The 26,471-nt window shown below is 41.3% G+C and overlaps 1 protein-coding gene across 6 annotated transcripts in view; it reads right to left on the bottom strand.

Annotated features, from left to right (window-relative positions):
• Positions 1–3,192: 3,192 nt before the first annotated feature.
• Positions 3,193–26,471, bottom strand: part of hipk2 (homeodomain interacting protein kinase 2) — a 240,555-nt gene continuing 217,276 nt past the window's right edge. For 2 of the 6 annotated variants that reach the window (XM_048607605.1, XM_048607606.1), the window contains 8 exons: positions 26,027–26,246; positions 24,968–25,089; positions 21,930–22,072; positions 20,455–20,634; positions 17,103–17,384; positions 13,778–14,025; positions 11,853–12,013; positions 3,193–11,141 (listed from right to left, as the gene is read on the bottom strand). In XM_048607605.1, coding sequence (XP_048463562.1) covers positions 10,677–11,141; positions 11,853–12,013; positions 13,778–14,025; positions 17,103–17,384; positions 20,455–20,634; positions 21,930–22,072; positions 24,968–25,089; positions 26,027–26,246 — 1,821 coding nt within the window. In that variant the 3' untranslated portion in view covers positions 3,193–10,676. The remainder of the gene's footprint in view (positions 11,142–11,852; positions 12,014–13,777; positions 14,026–17,102; positions 17,385–20,454; positions 20,635–21,929; positions 22,073–24,967; positions 25,090–26,026; positions 26,247–26,471) is intronic. The other 4 variants (XM_048607607.1, XM_048607608.1, XM_048607610.1 and 1 more) reach the window with 4 other exon arrangements.

The following is a 26,471-nucleotide window of genomic DNA, read 5'->3' as shown; positions in this document are numbered from 1 at the left end:
TTGGAATCTCAGCATTAATTTTTGTGCTCAAGGTTCCAAAATGAGACTTGAACACAACTTTCACACTCAGAGTTGAGAAACCTATTAGCTGTGTGAAATTTTCAGTGTAAAATGTTTTCAATATAACGATGCTGTAAAAGAGAGGTAGAAGACCTGAAATGTAATGTGAAAAAAAATCATGGGCAAAATCTTCACACCTTCAAGGAAACACTGGGCTTTGTCAATGAACCTACTCTCAATGTCTCCCCTCTACGTCTCCACTCCTATCTATGCCATTCAGTATTTCTCCTGTCTCAGTGGGCCATCATTCTTATTATCAAACCTCACCTTGGTTTATCCCCTTTCTGCTCCAGCAATGTTGCCTTCTTTAAGAATCTTACCTTGTTTCACCTTTGTCATTTAAGAATCTCCTTCTCTACCACTTGCCCAACACCTGTGCCTTCATTGCTCATGGAGATATTTTCACTACTCTTCTCAAGTTATCCTACACCAATAATTTCTCATCTTTGGAGATTTCAAACATTGATTCATCACGTTCTCTCTCCGCTAGTTCACTTTCCTACTTACCCACCTCAATCTCACTCTCCATGAAAATGCCCCAGCGTATAAATTCTTGGGCGCCTTCTTTGAGCTACTCGTATCAATTGTGACTGAGTGGGTAGGACTCTTGTGTTTGGGTCGGAAGGTTGTGGGTTTAAATCACCCTTTGGGACTTAAGCACAGACATCTAGGCAGGCCCAAGCAGTCAGTGGCTCTGTCTTTCACATGAGGTGTAGGCACCTTCTTCTCTCTCACATGGGTGTTAGAGATCTCGTCACTTTTTCAACAAAGAATGAGAGAGTACACGTCAGTATCCTGGTGAATATTTATTTTCCTGTTAGCAGAAACAGATTATCAAATTACTTTTGTGGGAGCTTGATGTGTGTAAATTAGTTGCAATCTTTCCTGTAACACAACAGTTACTGTATTTCTGAAAGGGATTTATAGACTACGAAGCACTTTGGGATGCCCAGTGCTAATGGAAGAAAGGAAAAAACAAAATAACAAATAGATTCGAAGACCTGAAACTGGCTGTGAAAAAAGATCATGGTACAGTTACAACATTTAAAAGATATTTGGACAGGTACGTGATTAGGAAAGGTTTAGAGAGATATGCGTCAAAAGTAGGCAAATGGAACTAGTTTAGTTTAAGAAACCTGGTTGACATAGAGGAGTTGAACCGAAGAGTCATACGGGACAGAAACAGACCCTATGATAATCTGCAATACAACGTATAGAATCACTCATCTCATATATATTGCTTGTCCGCAAGACCCTCAAGTACTGAGGGAAGATCTGGTTCATGTATCAAATTTCTGCATCAACCAGAGAACTGGCTTGGTTCTGGTTTCTCATTATTCAATAAGGTACTGCACATTGGGCTCTTACTGAAACGCACTAAGTCGTGGAGGTAATATATCATCACGGATAGAGGATTGGCTAACTAATAGAAGAGAAGCAATTGGGAGAAAGGAAGCATTTTCGGGATGACAACTTGTAACTACTGGAATGCCATATAGATCATACAGGGGCCACAATTATTTACTGTAAACATTAGTAAATTAGATAATGGAGATGAATGTACTGTAGTTAAGTTTGTGGATGACACAAACATAGGTGGCAAGTGAAGTAGTAAGGATGACACAATGAAGGTACAGAGGGATATAGACAGGTTAACTGAGCAGGCAAAAACTTGACAGATGAAATACAATGTGGTAAAATGTGAGGTTATGGACTTTGGCATGAAAAATAGAAGAGGTGAATATTATTGAAAAAGGGAAAGACTGCAGAAAGCTGCAGCACAAAGGGATTGGGGGTAAGCATATTCCTTGAATCACAAAATGTTATCATACAAAATCAGCAGGTGATAGAGGAGGCAAATGGACAATCAACCTTTATTTCAAAGTAGTGGAACTTAAAAATAGGGAGATCCCGCTAAAACTACACAAGATACTGAACAAACCACAGCTGGAATTCTGTTAACAGTTTAGTCCCTTTATCTAAGTAAATAAATGCTGGCATTGAAGGCAATCCAGAGAAGGTTCAGTAGGTTGATCCTGGGTAAAAAGAAACTTTCTCACAAGGGGAGGTTGAGTAGTTTGGGCTTGTACTAATTGGAGTTTAGAAAAACGAGAGGAGACCTTATTGAAACACGAAGGTTATTAGGGGGCTTGACAAGATGGAATGTGGAGAGATTGTTCCCCCTTGTGGGAGAATCTAGGACCAGAGGGCATATCTCAGAATAAACGGGTTATCCATTTATGACAGACATGAGTAGGATTTGTTTCTGAATATATTCAATTTATGGAATTCCTCCCAAAGGAGGCCATCAGGGTTGGGTTGTCAAGTACATTTGAGGTTGAGATAGACTGATTAAGGCAGGAAGGTAGAGTTGAGAATTATCAGAACAACTGTGATCTCACTGAATTGCAGACAAGTCTTGAAGAACTGAATGGCCTGCTTCTGTTCCTACATTATATGGGGTGGCACAGTGGCTAGCTCTGCTGCTTCACAATGCGAGGGACCCAGGTTTGATTCCACCTTTGGGCAGCTGTTTGCATATTCTCCCCGTGTCTGCGTGGGTTTCCTCCCTTAGTCCAAAGATGTGCATGTGAATTGCAGGGTTACAGGGATAGGGTAGAGGGTTAGGTCTGGGTGGGATGGTGTTCAGAGGATTGATGTAGACTCAATGGGCCGTATGGCCTGCTTGCACACTGTAGGAATGCTATGATGATTCTATGGTCTTATAATCAGTGGATCTTATGTTGATGTCAATTATACCTACTTGCGTAAAGAAACAGTAAGATGTACACTTGTAGTAGCTTTTGCTTGACCTCATGATGTTCCTAATTGCTTTAAAAGCAATGAAGTACTTTTCAGCTGTAGTCATTGTTGCAGTATGAAAAATACAGCAGCAAAGTCACACAAACAGAAATGAGATAACTAACTAGATCATCTCTTTTAGGTTCACCTGTTTTGCAATTCCCATAAATAACCAAGCTTAATTAACTTATTAGATAAGCACCAAAACATGGGCTTGAGCCTGATGAGCAGACAGCAGATAGTGGGAGACTTGTCATGAATGGTAAAACACATGTAAATAGTATGTCGTAACAAACACTGGCAGGTAGACACACACATACAGACTTGTCCTGGAGTGATTTGAAACAGTTTAATGTAAATCCAAGACAGTTTGTGATTACATTTCCACACATATACAATATGCATATGTGAGTGCATATATTCTGATTAGGAGATAAGCAGATTCACTTGGAGACCGAAAAAATGATCAACAACCAGTGAACTACAAGCTAAACAGTTCACAACAATAGACCCCCTTTTCTCCCTACAGTTAATAGTAACAGTTAAAATAACTATATACTCTATTTTTTCATTAAAATCTTCTTTTAATTTACAATGCTTCTAATATTAGTTTCAAGATGAGACCATAAAATTTCCACTCATTCCTCCTACAACTGAAACAATTAAGAGTGAGCTCACAACATCATTAGAAAAACACAAGCATTTAGTAGCTACGACTTGAGTTTCTGGCTGAACTTTGTTTTGTTTTTAAAAACACTCTACAATTCAGCAAAATAAACATTCTTGTAACCATACCTAGAATATGGGGCAAAGATATAAGTTTCTACATTGTACATATATTCCTACAACATCTCACTCCTCTCTGCACCAAAACTGTGCCCCCATCTTTAAAAAGACAACAAATTACAGAGCAAGAAAGACAGTCCACAAAGAAAATAACATAGAATAATACATTGAAACACAAACCTATAGAGAGTTTAATACAGGTTACCAGGGCTTGACACTGAACAAGGGTGAGACAGAATTCTGAGTTTAAAACCCCAAAGATACCTTGGAGAGGGAAGGTGAAACTTGTAGCAGAGATGGGTACTGTCCACATCTGTGTAATGCAATAAATGTACCCCATATTGACCACTAAGATTCCCCTCTCTCAATTTAACATGAAGTGATTCCTGGAGGGTTACATCAATGAGTATTGAGGGGGCAGACTTTCTTCTCGATTGCCAAGTTATTTTCTAATTGACCTGTTCAGAGATGTTATAATACACTTCTGGAGCAGGTGGGACGTGAACCCTGGCCTCCAAATTCATAGGTAGGGATACTATTACTACAACGCAGGAGCCCCTCAATATGGAGGCTGAGAACTTTATAGATAATTTTTAGTCAATCTTCTCAGCGATGTTATTATATACCCCTGCAGCATTTGGGAGTTGGACCTGCATACCTGGCTTAGAAGTAAGGACATTACCCCCACACCATGAGCACCCCTCCCAGATGCCAACACCTATTTTTCTAATCAATCTGTTCAGACATGTTATTACACACCTCTGGAGCAGGTGGGGCCTGAACCTGTGTCTCTTGGTTCAGGGTTAGGAAGACTACCACTGCACCACAGGAGGACCTTCCCAGATGCCAAGAATCAAAGACTTTTAATTCCAAGCAGCTGTTGGTTAGGAAATTCAAAATGACTAATCACCACTAACATCTTACCAGGAAGAACAACAGTGTATTAATAGGAAGAATGAATTGGGTTTTATCAGGGTAACTAAGGTAATGAATGAAGAATTTTGGGGCAGAAGATTTCACCAATATAAGAGTAACTTCTTTAGAATTCTTATTTTCCATTTGCATCCTGTCCTGTTTCGATCCATCTTTGCCTGGGGGTTGGCAACTCCAGCCTGTATTTGGTATCTTCTAGCCTGAAGGGGGACATCACTTCTCAATCAAACTGTCAGCTCTATTGTAGTAATATGAATGAGGCAGAACAGTGAGCACAGTAGGGTGGAATAGGCAAGGGTAAGTACAAATGTAGCAGTATGGTATGGCCAGGGAGTGTTGCAAGGGTAATATCAGCAGTGTAGTGTGATTTGGGTACACAGCACAGAATAAGCAGGGCAGGGCAGGATGACATGGATAGGGCAGATTGGCAAAGTGTGGGTAGGACAGTGTGCTCAGGTCATCAACGTTTGGGATGGTCAGTATGGCACTGTGGGAAAAGCAATGCAATGGCAGGACATGGAGTGCCAGCAGAGCAAGTCAGTTACGGAGTAAACCCTTCTTTAGTACATTTTCCCATTAAACCAAATATTAAATTATGGACTTTTAAACACTTTATCTCTCTGAAAATCATCCCGAAATGCACCTGTAACTTATTACCAACTACATCATAAACCACTGTAGTTTTCATTATTCCTTCTTGTATATTGTGCACAATGCTATTATCCTACTTCATTGACATAGCAACTTCAACCTACTGTAGTCTCATTATCTTCTCCTTCCCACTGCTTTTTTAAAATCATCTCACCTAACCCTCTTCCACATCAGCTCAATTGCAATTGTACAAGTTTCCAACATCACTTTTCCTTCCAATTCATAGCTGGAATAGTTATGTAGTAAAGAAGGCAAAGAAGTGCACCAAGCAAGGTTGAAACATCTATTAAATATCTCTTCTGATGGATCGATGCATTCACTGTAGGAGTATAGATGTCCAGATCAGTGCTGAGTGGACTAATTTGAGCCAGACCCATGTTAAGTATTTTGCTAATCATTATTCATTCCCTTTGATGTCCTGTCTACATTGTGTTATGAGTTCATATGTTTGCTTGTGAAAAGCATCATGGAAAACCTGATGGCAGCAAAGAGTCAGGAGTTGAAGGAAGAGAGAATAAATAACTGATAACAATCATGATGTGAGTGCTTCACATCACAATCCTGCATCCAGCCACAATGGTATATTTGAAGTCAGCCTGTGTTTGAGGCTTGAAGAAAAAATAACCAACTAACAATGCAACCACCATTTCCTTATTTCAAAATCTTGCTCACGTCAGATTAGTCTATGTAAAAGAAAGTTCTCCTGTAAATTTAGCACCAGACTCTGAATATGTTGCAGCTCATCCAAAAAACTGTAACACTGCACAATAACTTCAGCAACATAGAACCTAAAATGAAAATCTGAAGGGTCTGTAGAGTCAAATTCAGCTCACCCCCAGACAAAATTACAAACAGGTTTCCAACAACATTAGTATCTTTTTAGACCAACTTCCACTAGATTTACCAATACTCACAAAGACATGCATGCAACCAGCAGAGAGAGGTGGGGTAGGTGGAATGACAAGGAGGATTTAACCTCCAAATATTGGCTAGAACTTAATTTTCCCTCTCTCCAAATCTTCCATTTGCCCAATGCTTCTCTAAGGTTGCCAACCCTGATTGGAAACGTTCCTCATTGGTATCTGATCAAATGACATCTCACTATTAACCATCTTGTCCAAAAGTTCCTTAATCCCTATCTCTCTGTTTTTATGATGAAAGGAAAGAACACAGAATTTGCATGCCCCTATGAATTTTATCTGGAGTTGCTCACACCATTTGGAAGATTAATTCATCTTTCTTTCAGGAAACTCTAGGACAATCCCAAGTGCTTGACAACTCTACTGCTTCTCACCTTCACTTCACATAACTCTGTACATGTGATAGCACCTCCAATATGGGCCCACTTCTGTTTGGCTCAGGAATGTTCTCAATGACATACTCAGAGGGGGAGTGCGTGGAACACTGATAGCTAATGTAGTAGCTATGTCTCTCCATTGTGTTGGACCTCAGTGAATTGTCACAGCCTTCAGCTCTGAGTTTGAAATCTTGCCTTCTTTAAATCCATGCACTCTATTGCCAATATACATTGAAGTGCTTCCAAGACAAAGGCACTTTCCGCCAAATTGTTAAGATGCTCGGAAACACATCTTAAAAGAAGACAAAAATGTTTGATTTAAACAACCAAACTGCAACAAGGTGCTTAAGAAAAAGAGCTAGCATGGAACAAGGTCAGATACCAGAGAGATTTCATGCTATCAAGAAATTCCAGCCACACACAGGTTACTGTTGAAATGACTGCTCCATTATTATTCATTCATTTTCGAAAAGTCATCGATAACTCCTTACTTCAGCCCTTCAGGCACCCCAGTGGTTTCAAGTTGATGGGGACAAGGTGGGGGGAAGAAGAGGGGCTTCTTATTGGTTCTGAGTGGAAAAATACTTGTATCTTTCAACAGTGTTTGGGATGCAAGTATAATTGTATGAAATAGAATAAAAGTTGATTTATGTGTGAATTAACAATTGAAACTGTGCAGACTCTAACTGATAATCAGTAGCTTTTATGCCCCTTCCCAGATTTAATGATTAGGAATTTTTTTCTTCCTTTTTATATATAAACATATGTATATACATATAGAACAGATACAGACTCACTTGAATGTTTAAATACATGAAAATAGCAGCAATGCCAGTAACCATTAAACCTTTGAGAAATTCCCACCTAATGAAAAAAATGTCAAGTATTAAGTGTTAATTACAAATGAAGAGGAATAAGTTCCAGCTGTCTCCTCCTAACAGATAATCTTCATGAAAGAGCCTGACAATCATAGGCAGCAAAGCACAAATAATGCCATAAAATGTAATTTCTTTGGTGTCAAATGTCATTTTGTTTTTGTATATATGAGTGACTTATTCTTTATCCACATCCTTACACTCACTCATAGCCAGCTCTCCTCCTTGATGGGATTGCACTTGGTTACTGCAAAGCCTGGCCTTTAGAATGTACAGTGAACATGGGTATAATTGATCAGACCACAAGAATGTACTGAGCACTTAACCTGACTTAGAAATCAACTCAACTAATGTCAGCCTTTAACAACCCTAAAAACTATGTAATTACTCAACTTATAGAGGAAGGTAATCTTTGTAAAAATTCAATCATTTTTTTTTTCTTTCTTAATGCAATGTGGCCCACTTCATTAGTCACTAGCTATGTTTGGCTAATTATACCTTCAGATGTGGCTTATAGGGAATATAGATGTATTTTGGATTAGTAATCAAAAATGATTCACATTGGGCATGTGATGTTAGTATTATTCACATGACTTGTGTGTATGTTTTGTGTTTGTTGAAAAATGGTGACAAAAAGCAGTGTAATATTTATTTTACTTTGTTATTTACTGAATAGTGCTAGATTTTTTTCAGTAAAGATACACCTGTAAAATATATTTACTTGTATTGCAAGAGCATGTGTAATTAAAATAACTGTGACTAAAACTGTGTAGCTCTAGCCAGTGAATTCTATTGGACGACTCTGCTCTAAAGAAAACACATACACAGCACAATTGGAAGCGAAAAGACAGAAATTAAATTTTTCCTCTTAAAAAAAGGACTGCTTATTTTCAGAAAGAAAACAAATAACCAAGAGAAAAACAATGAACAATTAATTCAAAAAGTTTAAAACAGCAGCTAATGAAGACAGTTGTTCAAGTACCACACTGAAAAGGAAAAAAAAACTGACATGTTCTTTTACAAAATGCCAGTCACCCCAAATTTGTGTGGTGAGCAAAGACATTCTGCTCTTAATTGTTGCTCTCTGTTTTTAAAATATTCATTCTAATAAGAAGAAACCTAACTTGTAATTGTACCAGTTTAGATTCTCAAGCTGTACCCCTGGTCTTGGATGTTTTACTAGCAGGTCTCGGTCAAACTTATAGAACAAAATTGCCAGGTGTCCGGCCAGTCAGAACCACTGGTACTATAGATCCATTCCTAAACTCTTTGTTCCACTTCCCTCATGTCTCTGATCTGGTCAATGAGTTACTTGGGCACATTTGCCTCAGATAGCCACAGCCTTGGCCATGGATTGTAATGTGCTCAGCTGTGGTGACATGAAGGAGAGGCCAGAGTTGGCTTCAGTGATCCGGTGTCACAGAAATGCGGGGACAGTTGAAACCTGCTTCTGGCCAGGTCTCTTAAAAAATCATTGACCATCATATCCTGAGGGGTGTAAAGTACACACGCGCAGGATTGTTTCAGCTGTGATGCCTTCTGGATCTCTCTCAAGGCTCCTGCAGGGTACCAGAAAGCATCCACATCAATAAAAGGGAGAAACATAAGAACAGGAGGAGGCTACTCAACTTCACAAGCCTGCTTCACTGTTCAGTAAGATTAAGCAAATTCCAAGAAACTATGAAGATAGGGGAGAAAATTGACAGAAGAAATGTGTCCTTGCAGGAGAAGGTTCAATATTGAGTTGCTTAAAGGAAATAACTGGATGTTTTCTCTTTATTTAATTGGAAAAGGTCACCACTTAAAATGTTGCAGTCATGGAGGAAATTTTTTTTTAAAGAAATGACAGAAGCAGAATGTTTTGGTGGGCTGTAATAGATGTGTTCCAAAGGTGACACCAGAAAACATCAACTCTGTGTACCTAAAGTACCACACGGTACACATTTGAATTACCTAGGAACATTGTGCAATATGGCAGCTCTCATTCTTCTCCCCACTTGCCAGTACATGCCATTTGTAACAATATGGTCATACCTTCCATGACTGAATCAATGTCAAGACCAATTGTTAACAGAAATTCATTAATTCAATGACAGTTGGCACCTTTAAGAGCAACAGGACACAGAGTTTAACAACAAGACTTGATATTGTTAACAGGACATAGGTGTCCCTTTATATTGGTGGGTCAATGGGTGGAGAGTGGAGGGGATACATCTATGTTACAAGAACAATGTATAGACTACTGGTAGATTTGAGAGCTTGAGGGTCAAATGGCACTTTGTTGCTTGCAACATTATGTTCTGTCTACATTGACAGGCTACCTGGAGAGGGAATGATGAGCTGCCAACACCTGAGGAGTTGTAAAGAGAAGAAAGGACATGCAAACTCAGACTGTGTTTCTCCAAACGCAACCCTACACTCTGTTAGTCCCAGTCCTTTCACCATGCAGAGCCATCATGCCCAAGAGTTGTGACTGGGAGGATTGCCTTAGCATTAACACCAGCTCCATTAGATCTATTGGAAGTCTGGAGGAATTCTTGTCCTTTTCTGTAAGGCACTAGAAGGGAATATGTTTGGAACATGACAGGAAGCTTTCTGCTAAAAAAAAGACAGCAAAAATACCACCCCCCCCCCGCCCCCACCACACACGCGCACACACACACGCACACACACAAACTGTGGAACTCAGAACTGTCACAACTAACATGCCTTAAGAACAGAGCTAAGTTGAATCAGGGTTGTGCAATCACGATTAATATCTATTGGTATCACATCATTTAATGAAGCTTTCCTCATCTCCCTACATTCTAAAAGGGGCCCTGGCAGCCTCTACCTTCACAAGGAGGGTTTGATTCAGGAAAAGATAAGCAGCTATTTGTTTACCCAAACAAAATATAAAATAAAATGAAATTGAGAAATTAACCGTAGTTCATTTACTGAACTTCAATTAAAAACTTCAACCAAACTCTCAGGGTAGCTTCCAGGGTCCCAAGTTCACAGGTCTTTAAAATATTTCAGAGATTAAATATCCACCGAACATGTGTTGCTCGACTCCCCTTCATACATCTTCATCACTGGCCAGAGGTCAATTGTCAGGCTTTCAAAATTTGGTTTTTTTTTAATTAATGTCTGATTTTAAAAAAAAAAAATTTGTAGTTTTCATCCCATGACTGAGCACTTTCCTTCCAGTTCATTTCTCAACTACCTTCTCAAGTACGAGATGCATTGTTGCTTGTTTCAATTCAATACAATATCTTTGTTGTTCTTGAGTCTTAAAGGTAAGGGTATTGATTGACCTTGGTTGGGCTCAATGGATATCCGGTGTAGACAGCTGATGCCGGTGAAGCGTTGATATATGTCTGGTGGGCGAATTGGGCTTGATACTGACTTGGGTGGATGGTCGGAGATGGCAGTACCCTTGGTCCCATACCAACAGGCATCTGGTGGACTATCCCTCCAGGATGAGTGGCATAAGTGTGCCTGGTAGAGCCCTGCGATGCCACAAGGTGAGCCACTGTGCCCGTAGGTGCAAGGGCAGCAGGTGTGGCATAGGTGTACAGGTGAGGCTGCCCAGATAGATGGGCCGCTGCCAGATGCGGATGCACAGTAGTGTGCGAAGGACTACGATGTGGGAACGAGTAGGGTGCCTGAGCAATGGTCGGTGTAATGTAAGCTTGCTGCCTCCGATGTCCATGGTTGCCACTCCGCTCCTGGATCCCTGTCACGTGTGGCTGAGCCTAAAAGACAACACATGTTGTTAACTGATGTAGAGAGAAGCATGTTGAATGACCTAACACAATCAGCTCCTGAAGTATTCATATTGTTTTTGAATCATCATCCTTTCTCCTGATAACTCTGATTACAGGAAATCCTAAGAAGCACTGACATGAGAGGGAATCTCACTAACTCTCATTACTTACACCAGGAGGATACCATCCAACACTCAATCTTATACTCTCAATGCCAGGGTTACGATCCACCTTAGATCCTATGCTCACAACTGGAGGAATCACATCAGCACTCTATCCTACACTCGGACCTGGACGGATCTCAACCAAACACAATCTTGTTTTCAACATGGTATGCCAGATGCGCTCCAACCTATCTTCACAGCTAGAATGGGATCCCAGCCATAGTGAATTAAGAAGTCGGGAGCATGTGAATGAAGATAGGGAGAGGCGGACAGAGATGAAGATAGAGTTGTCAGAGATTTGATGCAAAAAGGCAAAAATCAAGAGTGAGTAAATAGAGATGAGGAGTGAGTGGGCAGAGATAAGGAGAGAATGGGAAGGTATCAGAAGCCAGTCGGCAGACATCAGGAGAAAGTGAACAGGGATTAGGACGGAAAAAGCAGAAAATAACCAAAAGGGTTTTGATGAGGAGCGAGTTGTCCTAGATCAGTAACAAGTGCTGACTTAGAATGAATGTCCAGATATGTGTCCAAGTACCTGGCTGAGATTGAGGGGTTGCTGTTGAAAGGAATGGGCTGTTGACCTCTGTTGCCGGTAAGATGATATTGCTGAGTAACTTGCTGAAGAGTGGGTTGCACTGGATGTTGTTGTGCTGGAGTTTTTGGGCTTGTGGCTCAATGAATGATGCCCCTGTGTGCCTGAAAAGTAACAAGAGAATTTTAGTAAAAGAAATGCTACAGCTGTACAATAAGGAAACCAGAGACTCAATTTTCTGGTTGTCATAAATCTGGACAAAATACATTAATTAATGCCAGCTGGAAAAAAATCTTATATTCTAAGGTCTAATTAAAGAGACAAAACTGACAGTATAATCTATTTTGTAAGTTTCATGAAATAAAATTCAATCACTCAACAAGGTCTTTGACCATAAATCAGATCGTGAAAGGCCAATGACCTAAGATGAACCCATTTGAGTTTAGTTTATGAACCTGATTTATGTCTCAAGCCATTTGTAGCAATTCTAATTAACCTCCTTTAGCATTGCTCACAAATCATATGCAGTTTATTATGACAAACTATGTAAAGGGCAATGCATTATTTAACTGCTAAGGTGGGATTATGTCCCATTAAAGCCAAAAATATTAATAGAACAATAGAATGGTTACTGGACAAAAGCAAGCCATTTGGCCCATTGTGTTTGTGCCAGCTGTCTTGAAGATCGTTTCATCTAGTACCACTCCTTTATATATTCCCTATAACTCTGCAAATATTTCCTGTCAGATAATAATACAATTTTCTCTTGAAAGCCACAACTGAATCTGCATCCACCACACTCTCTGGCAATGCACTCCAGATCCTATTACTTTTTTCCTTTTTGCTAAGTCAACGTTCTCTGGTTTTCAATTCTAATGGGAAGAAGTTTTTTTTCCCCCTTATTTACGCTGTCCACATCCTCATAATATTCCTCTCTTTGAAAGATTATCTAATTAGACCCACACCCCATTCTTCCCTCATAGTCCAACAAACCTTTTCTTTTTGCAAGGTGTGGAGCTGGAGGAACACAGCAGGCCAGAAGTGTCCAGATCCGAAACGTCAGCTTTCCTGCTCCTCTGATGCTGCTTGGCCTGCTGTGCTCCTCCAGCTCCACACCTTGTTATCTCAGACTCCAGCATCGGCAGTTCCTACTATCTTTTCTTTTTGCATACTTATCCAATTTCTTTTTGAAAGCTGCTCTAGTTTCTTACCATTTAGAAAATACTCTAATTTATCTATCCTGAGTCCAACCTTCCATCAATCCGAAAACATCTACTTTAGCCATTAGTAAAACTGTTAAACACAGATCAAGAAAGAGGTCAAAACATAATGGCTCTGAATAATACCTGCCTAACTGTACAGAAGTTGCAAAGGCTACATGTAATGGGCCACAAATGTTCATTATCTGTGCTTATTTACTGGATTTCAGTAACAGCAAAGCACATCTTGGCAGAACTCTCCTGTGTGAGACAAGGCTGACATTTTGTCCCAAATTGCTACTTAATTATTCCTGCACAGAAGTGAACATATGTGATCACTAAGTGCAGAGACACTTTCGCTCAGATGTCTGCTGATTTTTCCTCGTTTTGACTCACAAAGAGGTGAAACAGTTGGGGCGATTAAAATCGGAAGAGTTACTGTCCTGGAGACAGGTGGTGACATAAAGATGGTGGGGGAGAAGTTGCATACAAATGGCCATCAATACAACCGACTGTGAACTGAATGCAATACCTAGAATGTTCTAAGACACAGGAATATATCTTACTGCTTACTCATGAACAGCCAGAAGAGTCAATACCAGCCCGTGACTGAACTCCTTCAGTCATGGCACTGCCAAATCAGGGGGCATATGTAAGTCCTGGTGATCTGGGGTCTTCTATGACAGACTGGGCTACTTGTGAAAGATAAAAGAGGTACTGAAAGCAAACCTGGCACAAGGCGGTCACACCCTGCCACAGTATCACTAGACTGCGTCTTGAGAGGCGGGACAATAATGGTGCGTGGGTTCCCACAGTAGTGGCTATCTGACCGTCCTTTGGCCTGGTTGCTTGCATTGCCGCTGATGGTGTGCTGCTGTTGCATGGCATATGGGCTGTTGTTGCTCGAAGAGTCAGAGTCTGGCGAGTCGTGCACTGTGACACAGCTAATGACATTTTTCCTCTGCTTTGACAGTCTGCTGAAAAAAGGAAAGAAAACACCTTCAGCACTGATTTGGAAGCTGAACTTTTTAACCAGCCTACCCTTCAGCTTCCTCTTCACACACTACATTCCTGACTCTTTCTGAGGCTCAACCAGCAATAGCCAACCTCCAGGAACTTGCCCACAATTGCCATTCTTCATATGTGATTCGTGACAATGGGAGTTCATGGAAAATTTATCAGAATAAAGAATAACAGCTCAATTTGATCCATTCCTCACCCAAGATCCTTCATTATGCATAAACACAATCTTTAACAACAATGATAACCCTGACTCTCATTTCCAACATACTGAGCCAGTCATAGACTCTCACCGAGTTGCCCTGATTGAGATCAGTTAATTGAATAGACTTTACACTGGAACCTCCAGTCCCATATCCCATGGCAGCTGACTGAATTTAAATGAATCATTAAGGAAGTTACGGCTGCGCACTTAGAAAAACTTAAGTCATTGGGGAAGTCAACATTATTTTGTGAAAGGAAAATTATGTTTAACCAATTTATTAGAGTTCTTTGAAGGAGAAATATACCATGGGAATAAAGGAGTCTGTACTGGGGCCTCGACCACTTGAACTTTATGTCAATGACTTAGATGAGGGGAGTGGAGCCATAGTAGCTAAATCTGCAGATGAACACAAGTACAGGGAAGAAATTATGTTCTGAAGAGGACAAAACAAGGTTGCAGACCAATATAGATAGGTTAAGTGAATGGGAATAAAAAGTGAAGCTGTTCACTTTGACAGGAAGAATAAAAAGCAGAGTATTATGTAAAGAAAAAATCTTGACAAAATTCCAAGATGGAAGGGATCCAGGTATTATTAGTGCATCACTGAAAGTGAGTATGCAGTTACAGCAAGTAATTAAGAAAGCTAATGGAATCATATATTTTGTTACAGGAGGAATTGAACATAAAAGCAAGAGTGTTTTAATTGAGTTCTGGACAACCACCCTACGACAGTTACTGACAAACATATAGGATCCCATATCCAAAACCAGCAAAACTGGGGTAGTGTACAAAATACCATGCAAGGACTGTGAGAAACACGACATAGGCCAAACCAGAAGAAAATTGACAATAAGGATACATGACCACCAACTAGCTACCAAGAAACATGACCAATTCTCACTTGTCTCACTACACACGGACAACGAGGGACACGAATTCGACTGGGACAACATATCCATAATCACACAAGCCAAACAGAGACATGCCAGGAATTTCCTGGAGGTCTGTCATTCTAACCGAAAATTGATTAACAAACTCATTGAATTAGACCCTGTGTACAAACCACTGAGAAACGGAACCGGAAGTAATACCAACCACCCCAGTGAATCCAGGCATATAAATAACAAGCGGGACAGAAAACTGACACATCACTGGAGGTGCACTGACCATTTTACCTAGCAGGGTGATGAAATGTTTGCAACCAAACCCACCGATTTAGCAAGCATGTCTACAACCTCAAAAGCAAACTTAGTTTGCACTTATTGAGCATTCCAATTCATTCAATATGTCAAGTCTGAAGCATTTTTTTCATGTAAGATACTTAGCTAAATTCTCCCACTTTTCCAGCCCATAAATATTCATCTCTTTGAGACAACTATCTCATTCCTCTCTCAAAGAATTAAAAGGACTCATCTTTAACAACAGTGTTTGGCAATGATTTGACATTATACCTATTCACTGTAGTGCATAATTTTAAAGTTTCACTTTTAATTCCTGTGATTACTGTAAATCTGGGCCCCCTTCGTTTACTCTGGTCACGGACCAGTGGGAGCAATTACTCACTATTTACTCTGATCATTTTACTTTGCAATTATATAGACCTTAATCAGACCACTCCATTGCACAGCTCATGTCAGTGAAAATGATCCAGTTTCTCAAGACTCTGTTTATATCTGTAACCCCTAATTTCTGCATATAACCCAAAAAATCCATTCTGCAGTTTTTCCATTTCTTTGAAGTCATTCTTATAATAAAATGATCAAAACTCTGCAGGGTTTCAATTTGCCATAACCCTCATTTGCTGTCTTGTGCAAATTTCAGTGTTGGTCCTTCAACTGTGAAGTCAAAATTGGTGATGCGTTCAATAAATAAGACGCGTCCCAGCACAGACTTGTTTGGAACAACCATTGCTTCTCTCCAGTTCAAAATACTTTTAACCCTATGTTTCACCTTTTGTTTGACAATCGCTATCCTTGGTGTCACATTTTCCTTAATTCTTTGTGCCATTATATTTGGCTGAAATGGAACTTTAGCAAATCCATATAGATTTTGTTTGCTAAATTTCCTTATCGATCTTCATTTTGTTTCTTCAAATAATTCTAAAAGTATTACTTTTGTTCCAGCAATCCATGTTGCCCAACTAGTTCACTTTGCTTTGAATTAAATCTAAATGGCCTGTGATTTCTTGGATTATCACATTTTTGTTTTGAAGAGAGGAGTCACTGTCCAACCCAAAGGGATAATTTTGCTTCCCACAATTACAGTCTGTGCCATTCCTTCCATGGCTTGTCTTGTATATTATGGGTATAAACCCTCTTTCCAGGTAAGTAATTTGATTTTATCTGGGTTAATTTCACTTCTGTTAACATATTACAATCTCAACTCTCTGAAAATCTCTCTGCCTTGCTTTCCCTTGCCACAATAAGTTGCTGAAAATTTGATCTCTGCTCTAATAATGTTCTGTTAGTAATTAATTCCAAATCTAGTCACCAGCACAAACTCTATTCAAAACATTTTCAATTAACAATGTTGTTTGAGCCAAAGTCCTGATTTGGGTTATTAGCGCTAATGAAGTCAGTAAAGAATTAAACAGATAGTTGTTAGAACGTGAAAATCATTTTTACATGCTGACATGCCTAGCATAGATGCATTTAAAACAAAAAGAGAAGTACTTGACAGTGTAAGGAATAAAAGGATTCTTCATAAAGCAAAAAAAAAGTAAGGTTGCTAGAGGTTTTTGTGACGCCTAAACCCATACATCAGTGGACCTAACATCTTGTTTCTTTTCTGTCAAAAGATTCTACATCATACTGCCTCTTATCTCTTCACCTGTTGGGGACTCGTTTGTGTTCCTCCTCTTCGTCAGTGTCACTGCTGATGGTGATGACACTGACTGCTGGGCTAGGCGTGTCAGGAATGACTATGGTCTGCTTCTGATGTTCATGGGTTGTGCTGATGGCCTCCCCCCAGCCACACGTTAAGGTGCTGCAGGCTGGACTGTCCTGCACCACGGCACACCTTGGTGGGGTGTTCTCCTTCACACGTTTCGAACGCTGAGGGGAGTGGGAGTTGAAGCTTCGGGTGGAGGAGACTTCGTAGGTTGACATATTCCTGTGTAAAAGGAGCAGAAACATTAAGACGACATGCACAGAAAGAAAAAGTCGACATTTCTGTATGCTTATACTGTCAGAAGAAAAAGCCTGTTCTTACTGAAGGTCTTGAAAACAACTTAATCCTGTAATTATGTCTAATTTGAATTTGATTTCCTTTCCTCTTTTCCTCCTAAAGGCACTGACTCATATTGGCACACAGTTCCACAGCTGCTGGCTCCTATCTAGCATCTCAGCCAATTGCTCCCTTCTCATGTTTGCACCTAAATCTGAAAGGCTCCACGATAATGATGATTGTCATATCTGAGCCTGAACCTTATAATAACAGGTATAGACTTTCCATTAAGGAGAAGGTGGGGTTCAATGAACAATAAACGGGAATAAGATATATGGTTGATTTTCTTTCACCTTTTTTTCAGAGGAATTGAGGCATATTGCATTGCCGTTAGGCTCAGTTAACACAGACTGGAGAGTAAAACTCACAGTTCTGATGAGTTTTATTTTATCTTAGTAAATTCTAATTATTTTGCTCTCCCCCACTACCCTTCAAACAAGAAAATTACATGCACTTTGTTGAAAAATTGTTGAGAATGTCACAATTTAAGCACCAAACATTTAGGCATGATGTGAGTTCAATAACTGAGAATTAATCATCCCAAAACATGCAGTTTTTACTCTGTGAACCTCCAGAAGCATTTCACCATTACTAGTTTTAAACATGGCAATCCTGCCATCTGCTCCCTCAGAGCTTGGTTATCCAGCTCGGAAAAGTCAGAGGAAGTCCCAAATATTCTTCGAATAAACAATGCCAATAGACAAAGCCTGCCAAAAAAGTAGTCTGATTGACATATTCACTACAAATTAAAATCAATCTGATCAGTGTAAAGCCTTATCTATTTCAAGAAAGAATGAGTGGTATAGGACTTCAGTGAAAGGAACAAATTAGCACAGAGAAATTGTAGAAAGGATCTGCAGTTATAGTGGTAGTAGGAACTGCAGATGCTGGAGAATCTGAGATAACAAGGTGTAGAGCTGGATGAACACAGCAGGTCAAGCAGCATCAGAGGAGCAGGAAAGCTGACATTTCAGGTCTAGACCCTTCTTCAGAAATGGGGGAGGGGAAAGGGATTCTGAAATAAATAGGGAGAGAGGGAGAGGCGGATAGAAGATGGATAAAGGAGAAGATAGGTGGAGAGGAGACAGACAGGTCAAAGAGGTGGGGGTGGAGCCAGTAAAGGTGAGTGTAGGTGTGGAGTTAGGGGGCGATATGTCAGTCCAGGGAGGACGGACAGGTCAAGGGGGCGGGATGAGGCCGTTAGGTAGGAGATGGAGGTGGGGCTTGAGGTGGGAGGAGGGGATAGGTGGGAGGAAGGGTAGGTTAGGGAGGCAGGGACAAGCTGGGCTGGTTTTGGGTTTGTGATACCACCCGAAGGTTGCAGGAACATCACCTCATGTTTCGCATGGGAACCCTGCAGCCCACTAGTATTAATGTGGACTTCACAGGCTTCAAAATCTCCCCTCCCCCGACCACATCCCAAAACCAGCCCAGCTTGTCCCTGACTCCCTAACCTGCCCTTCCTCCCACCTATCCCCTCCTCCCACCTCAAGCCCCACCCCCATCTCCTACCTACCAGTCTCATCCCGCCCCCTTGACCTGTCCGTCCTCCCTGGACTGACCTATCGCCCCCTAACTCCACACCTATACTCACCTTTATTGGCTCCATCCCCGCCTCTTTGACCTGTCTGTCTCCTCTCCACCTATCTTCTCCTTTATCCATCTTCTATCCGCCTCCCCCTCTCTCCCTATTTATTTCAGAATCCCCTTCCCCTCCCCCATTTCTGAAGAAGGGTCTCGACCCGAAACGTCAGCTTTCCTGCTCCTCTGATGCTGCTTGGCCTGCTGTGTTCATCCAGCTCTACGCCTTGTTATCAGCAGTTACAGTGGACTAGTCACATGGAAAAGAAATTCAAATGTTGGGCTTTCCCCTTGGCAATAGCCTCTGTTCTGATGTCGGCTTATATGGCTCATTGTCAACTTTTGTTTCATAATGCCCCTATGATAGGCCATGTGATGTTTTACTACATTAAAGGTTCTATAGAAATGCAACTTACACTGCTTTCTGGATAGTGGTGTATAAGACTCTAGTGGGCATGCTTATGCTTTGTTGAAACATGTTGTGATAAGTTTAGCATGCTTGGGAGATTCAGGTGAATTTGGGCCAGTGTTTTCAGAACTCTGACCACCATGGTGATCCTTGTCTGTTGTTGATTAATTAATGTAGATTGCTTCATATAACTAACTCCAGTGTCATTGTATCATATGCCGATCATAATGGAACTTGCTTTTTTCTTCACGTCAATTTCTACACTCCTAAAACAGAGCAGATTGAACTCAGAAACTCAATAATTTTGGTTTCGACATTCAATATTAATAGTGTAAGGTTGTGATTTCAAGTCCCACTTGGGTCAAGGTACCCAAACTAATCTGACATTCAAGTGCCAGAGGAAGATGCCATCCTTTGCAAATTGGGTGCCGTGTTTCAGAGGTATTGAGGCAAACTGCATTGCTGTTAGGCTCAGTTGACTCAGTACAGACTGATGAGTAAATTTGACAGTTCCAATTTGTTCTATTTTCTCTCAGTGGATTCTGACTATTTTGCTCTTTCCCCAATACCCTTCAAACATGAAAATTAACTGCACCTCATTGAAATAATTGTGGAGAATGGCACAATTTAAGCAATAAACATTTAGGTGTTTATACAGTATAATAGTGATTACATTTCTAAAGTACTTTGTCAGCTGTAAACCACTTAAGTTATTGTGAGGTCGTAAATGGCACTACGTGTAAATACATTTTTTCTTCATTTCTTCATCAAAAGAAACGCTTGTTAGACTATGTAGTTATGCCCCTGTCTTCATGGCATCTGGCGTAGCTTGTGGCAGAAGTGTCTGTGTGCAAATCAAACTGTATTTCTGGAATAGCAAGCCCAAATGTGCACCATCACTTTCTAAGGCTTTTTTCACCCCTCCACAGTAATGACAGTACACTTTGATTGACCCATTCTACGCACCTAACGGAGGACTGCTGTTGCTTGTTCTTCTTTGAGGTGGAGCTTGAAGTGGGCTGCTGTCTCATTACATGAGCGACGCCAATGTTCAAAGGCTGAGCAGATGGCAAAGTCACATGACTCGCCAGGAGGGCCGGCTGCTGCATGATGGTATTGTAATGGCTGGTGTGCGGATGGGTGTTCCTGAGCCAGACAAAAATAGGTTAAAGGATACTTACTCAGCACAAACCATCAGTGTGTGTTTCACTACTTATGAGTAGTCAACTTCTTTCCAGAATTTTTCTCATTACAAAACTTCACCGGTTAGGGTTAATTCCAAGAAAAATGAAGGATCAGTGTGTCCTTTTGATATGGGCTCCAACTGCAATGGTTTCTTTCAGGCAGCATGAAGTATATTGGGCAGAGTTCACAATTAGATTTCAAAGGAATGGCAGTGACAGGTGACACATTCTCGTTTCAATTCTTATTTAAGTGTCCAACTAATGACAATCCTCCTTGACCTCTCTGTAAGACTGGTGACAGCTCTCGTATAAGTGACTAGAACCGCATTAAACAATTCTGATTCATATGACCAGCAAGTGACAAACCTCCGAATAGGAAAAAGGGGGACAGAGTGACCAGGTCTCTGCGGGGCTAAGTTGGATCTCCATCATGACCTACTTGGATAGCATTCTTGGTTCTCCAAGTGAAATACACCAGGGATGAGTGGCAACTGATTGGCTGGACCAGTGATCTCACCTGAAAGGTTAAGACACGCTGTACAGGGATAAGAAAAAAAGGAGTGAAACAATCTGCATATGATTTGCCCACTCCTAAAGTACACTATCCCAGCATGTAACATCGCATCAGGAGCAGGGATTCATCCTATTCAGCTGAAAATAATGCTGTGTCAACAATTACCAGCAGTTTGGAGCTGACCAGAAGTTTGCATTAGTAAATGCTGTGATCTGAAAAGTTTAAACTTCAGTGCACCTTTTGGTGGAGAATCTTCAGAATGCTGTATGCCTTGTCCTCAGGATTAAGGTAACCAGGCTATATCTTACAGGAAGAGTGCTGACTCTCTGTTAGATATCTGTAAAGCCTGGTTAGGAGTCAGATAGTCGTCTATGCCAAATACCTGATTAACGAACACAGAGTCTGAGCAAGCCACAGCTTTGACGATGATGTCAGTTATAGGCCATTACATGGTATCACAAGCACACCAGGCCAAGTCGTCTAGCAGCTTTGTGGGACTAAAGGTTTCTGATTGTGCTTCATAACCTTCTTCCATCCAGGAAGAAACTGACAGAAAATTAAGTGATAAAATCAAGATACTGCAGATGCTGGAAATCTGAAATAAGAACAAAAAACACTAGAGAAACTCAGCAGGTCTGGCAGCCCTCTGTGGAGGGATCGAACACAAGACGTTCCCACTGTTTCTCTCTTCAAAGAGAAAATTAAGTCACCTCATTTCAGTTGACCACAATGGTTGAACCTACCTCCAGTCTGCCAGTTGCTGAGCCCCTGCCATTGTCTCTGGAAGAACAGTAGCATGTTGCATTGAAGTGTGGGCTGCCACTCCTGTTAGCTGCTGCCAGGCTGGAGGCAAAAGGATCTGCTGGGTACCACCAGGCCAAGCCTGCTATAAGGAAGAAAAGCAAAATAAGGAATGCTCATGAGGTTAACATCCACCACCAGTGCAACTTCACTTTCTCTAGATTGTCCCCCTTTGTGCCCAGTTTCATTCCAAAATAATTTCCAAGTTGCCAGAAACTTGATTCCAAATTTTGATTGAATCCAGGAAGTGAACATTAGCACAACATTGGAGATCTGTGACAACCTTCTTGATAAAAGGTCTCCACACCAAAGGTTTATATTAGACCTGAGGTCATGTAAATGCTACATTCACTGTCACACAGTGACCAGTGCATAATGGGAGCTCTGTCTAATATTTGACTTCACCCTAGCTGAGAGGTACAAAGTATATTGCAGCAGCCACTGAAATATGAGTTCAATTGAAATTAAATGTCTCTGCAGAGACTAAGGGATGGATTTTGGCTTCTGAAGCAGACATTTGTTGTTTTCAGCTCAATTTAGAAGATTGCCAAGGCCACCCCAGCAAAAACTATAATGTGCAATGTTCACTGTGGGCATGCAGATAAGGTGGGAGATAGAGTTGGTCCTGCTGACCCCAGAAGAAAAACGTAGGCAGCCACAAGAGGGAGGTGGAGGGGTGGTGGTGGAGGTATTAACTAGGAAGCCAATCTTAGTTCAAGCTGCTTTAGGAGCTATTAGGCTTTCTAACCCACACTTATTGCCAGATTCACCATCTCCTCTTTCCCTGCATTGCAGCATCTCCATGGCAGCTGATACCTTCCATGCCAGTTGATGTTCCTCACCTATTCTTCTATGGTCCCTCATATTCTATGTACCAATTTAATGCCAATTTATGGCTTTAAGCAGCCTTATAGCTTTCAATACCTTCCATACTATTCATGGACAGTCCCCAGGAGCCATGTGGAGATGAAAAAATAAATTTGAACAACCGAACACAGCTTTTGCTCTTACAGTTTTTATATTGAAAAGCTCCTGTTCATAAGATTTATTTAAAGCTTTTAAATCTTAAAACAGTTATCTCTTATAAAAGCAAATATACTTCTATTCAGATCTCACATCAAAGAAAACTAATGCTTCAGTTTGTCTCTTTAAGCTGTCAATCAATCTCTGAACTCAGAACACCATACTGAGATAACTGTAGTTTTTGAAATTCACATAACATAGTTCATGGTGAAATGCCAACAAAAAGGTTTAATGAAATACATAACTAGATGCTACTTTTTCCCCCCTAACCTATGTCTGTCAATCAAAGTGGCCTAGCAGAGGCTTTTTTGAAACTTTGAAGCTTCAGCTTTTTCCAAGTTTAAAGAACAAGTCCAACAGCATTTACATCTACTCCATCAATTCATGACTCCCCACAATGCTGGTTAAGAGCCTTGTAACAGCTATAATGGTATCTGTTTGAACTCAAATATAACACAGTGTGGAGCTGGAGGAACACAGCAGGCCAGGCAGCATCAGAGGAGCAGGAAAGTTGATGTTTTGGGTCAGACCCTTCTTCAGAAATGGGGAGAGGAAAGGAAGCTCAGAAATAAATAGAGAGAGGAGGGGTGGGGCTGGAGAAGGTAGGTGGGATGGTGATAGCTGAGTGCAGGTAGGGAGTGATGGGGATTGGTCAGTGAGATGGAAGGGGCAGATAGGTGGGAGAGAAGATGGACAGGTTGTGTCAGGTCAAGGAGGCGGGGATGAGAGGGAGTGTTGATCATGGGATGAGGCCGGGGGTGGGGAGATTTTGAAATTGGAAAAGTACACATTGAGACCATTCGGTTGTAGGCTCTTGAGGCGGAATATGAGGTGTTGCTCCTCCAGTTTGCAGGTAGCATCATTGTGACACTGGAGGAGGCCCAGAATGGACATGTCACCCAGGGAGTGGGAGTGGAAATAGTTCGCAACCGGAAGGTGTTGTCGTTAGTCGCGAACAGAGCGCAGGTGTTCAACAAAGCGGTCTCCAAGCCTCTGCTTGGTCTCACTGATGTAGAGAAGGCCACATCGGGAGCAGCGGATGCAATAGACCACGTTGACGGATGTGCAGGTGAAGCCTTGTCTAATGTGGAAGGTTTGTTTGGTGCCTTGAATGGAGGTAAGGCGGGAGGTGTTGGGAGAAGGTGTAGCACCTCCTGTGGATGCTGGGAAAGGTGCTGGGGGTGGTGGGGCTAATGGGGACTGTGGAGCAGACGAGGGAGTTGCGGAGAGAGCGGTCCCTACGGAAGGCAAATAGGGTGGGGAGGGAAATATATCTTTGGTTGTGGGGTCAGATTTACGTGGCATAATTGGTGGAGAATGATGCATTGGATACGGAGGTTGGTGGGGTGATATGTGAGGACGAGGGATTCTGTCTTTGTTTTTGTTGGGGGGAAAGGATGTGAGGGCAGAGGTGTGGGAAACACAAGAGTTGCGGTTGAGGGCATTTTCAACCACCGAAGGGGGGGAAGTTGCGGTCCTTGAAATAGGAGGACATCTGGGATGTGCGGGAGTGGAACGCCCCATCTTGGGAACAGACGCGGTGGGGGCGGAGAAATTGAGAGTAGGGGATCACATTTTTGCAGGAAGGTGGGTGAGAGGAGGTGTAGTCCAGCTGGCTGTGGGAGTCAGTGGGCTTGAAATAGATGTCGGTTTCGAGGCAATCACCAGAGATGGAGACAGACCTTTCTCTCCATACTGTGTTATCTCTGACTCCAGCATCTGCAGTTCTGACTATTCTGTTTGAACTCAGCTGAGTTCAGGTGTCTGTGTGAATCATGCCCCATCCATTTTTTCTTTCTAGCAAAATTTGGATCTGGTCAATGCATTTAAGGTCTAAGAAGACATCCCAAGTCCATGAAAATCAAACAAGAAATCTTCTGGGTTTCACTGATCGTTGTCTATGTTGGGTGTGCCATGAGGGTTTGTTGAGATACAACACGTTAGTCATTCCAACTACCTGTGTCAGTAGGCCAGGCTGGATCTGAAGAGGCTGAGCTCCTGGAGCCTGCGTAACAATTGGAAGAGCATTCTCCATTCGGACAGAGTACCCAGCATGCTTGGTTGGAGAAGCCTGCAATCCTATTGGCATCAATGAGAGAACATTTGAGATGCAGGAAGAAAAACAGAATGGTCTGTGTGAAGCAGACAAGGTCTGTCAAGATTTGATGCACGCTATTTTCAAAAGCAATCATCCTGCCAGATTCCAACAGCAACAGACACTCTCCAGTGCACTACCCTTTTTCATATTCAAGTAGCATACCATTTGACCTTTGAGATCATCTCAGTTCAATCTAATCCTGCTCTCATTCAACATTCATACTGTTTTCAGCAAGCGGGCAGAAATGGGAGCTCAGTCTGATTCCTATCCTTCTCTTGATCATCATCGCTAGTTCCTCAATCCAACTGCATGACATTTATAGCACAGAAATAGAATATTCAGTCCCTTAGGTTGTACTGTCTTGAGTCTCCTCCCATCTTTAATCTTACCCCACCATCATGCATTTATCTGAATTACTCATAAATGTGCTCATACTATTTGCCTCAACCACTCCTTATGATAGCGAGGTCCACATGCTAATCATTGTCTTGGTAAATCAGTTAATCCTGAGTGTTCTACTGGATTCATTTGTGACTTTCTTATATTCATGGCCCTTCGTTTTGAAGTCCACCCCAAGTGGAGTTTATGTCTACAATATCAAAACATCCATAATTTGTAAGATGCCAGTCAGGTTACCAATCAGTCTTCTCTTTTCTCAAAAAAAGAGCTCCAGTCTGTTAGGTCTTAATTGTAACACCTCCTTTTCCCCTAGATGCATAGGCCAGGTACCAATCTCAGCACTGCCTTGGTCTGCTGATTGCTAAGTAGGCTGAAGAATCTTATTGTGGGGAATGGGACAGCAGTAGGTGAAACTACTTTCAGTACAATAGGAAATAGTGCCAGGTGTTTAAACTACAAAGATGTGAAGTTACCAAAGCAGCAGTGTGAAGACCCTAAGGCAAACAAAACACATCTCACCTTGAAATCCAGGCGGACACACAATCAAGGCTTGTTGGAAGGGGTCAGGACGAGCACACAGCTGCGAAGCTCCCGTCTGCAGTGGCATGCTCCTTTGGGCAACAGCTGCCATGGATGCTGCTGAAGGCTGGTAAAGTGCAGATTGGTAGTTAAGTAAGGAGACATCAGGGTTGGCAAGGGAAAGGGTGGCACTTGTGGATGTGGGAGCCAGGCTGTTGGCCTAAAGGGATGATGGGATTTAACACAAATAACAGGAGATGGTAAGCAAGGTTGTTTGGGGAGGAGAAATTAAAACATAAGCACAAAATCTTGATTAAAACAATTTGATTTCCTGCAGCATGAGATATTAAGTTTAAAATGTCCATTTTTTTTGAAAAGGGTGAAAAATATGCATAGCAGATCATCAGATTACATTATATATCATGAATATCTCATCTTGTTTGAA

The sequence above is a fragment of the Rhincodon typus genome, chromosome 18 (genome assembly GCF_021869965.1).
Source record: "Rhincodon typus isolate 14 chromosome 18, sRhiTyp1.1, whole genome shotgun sequence".
Taxonomy (NCBI): Eukaryota; Metazoa; Chordata; class Chondrichthyes; order Orectolobiformes; family Rhincodontidae; genus Rhincodon; species Rhincodon typus.
Note: the sequence above shows the minus strand (reverse complement) of the source record. Positions and strands in the feature narration are given on the sequence as shown.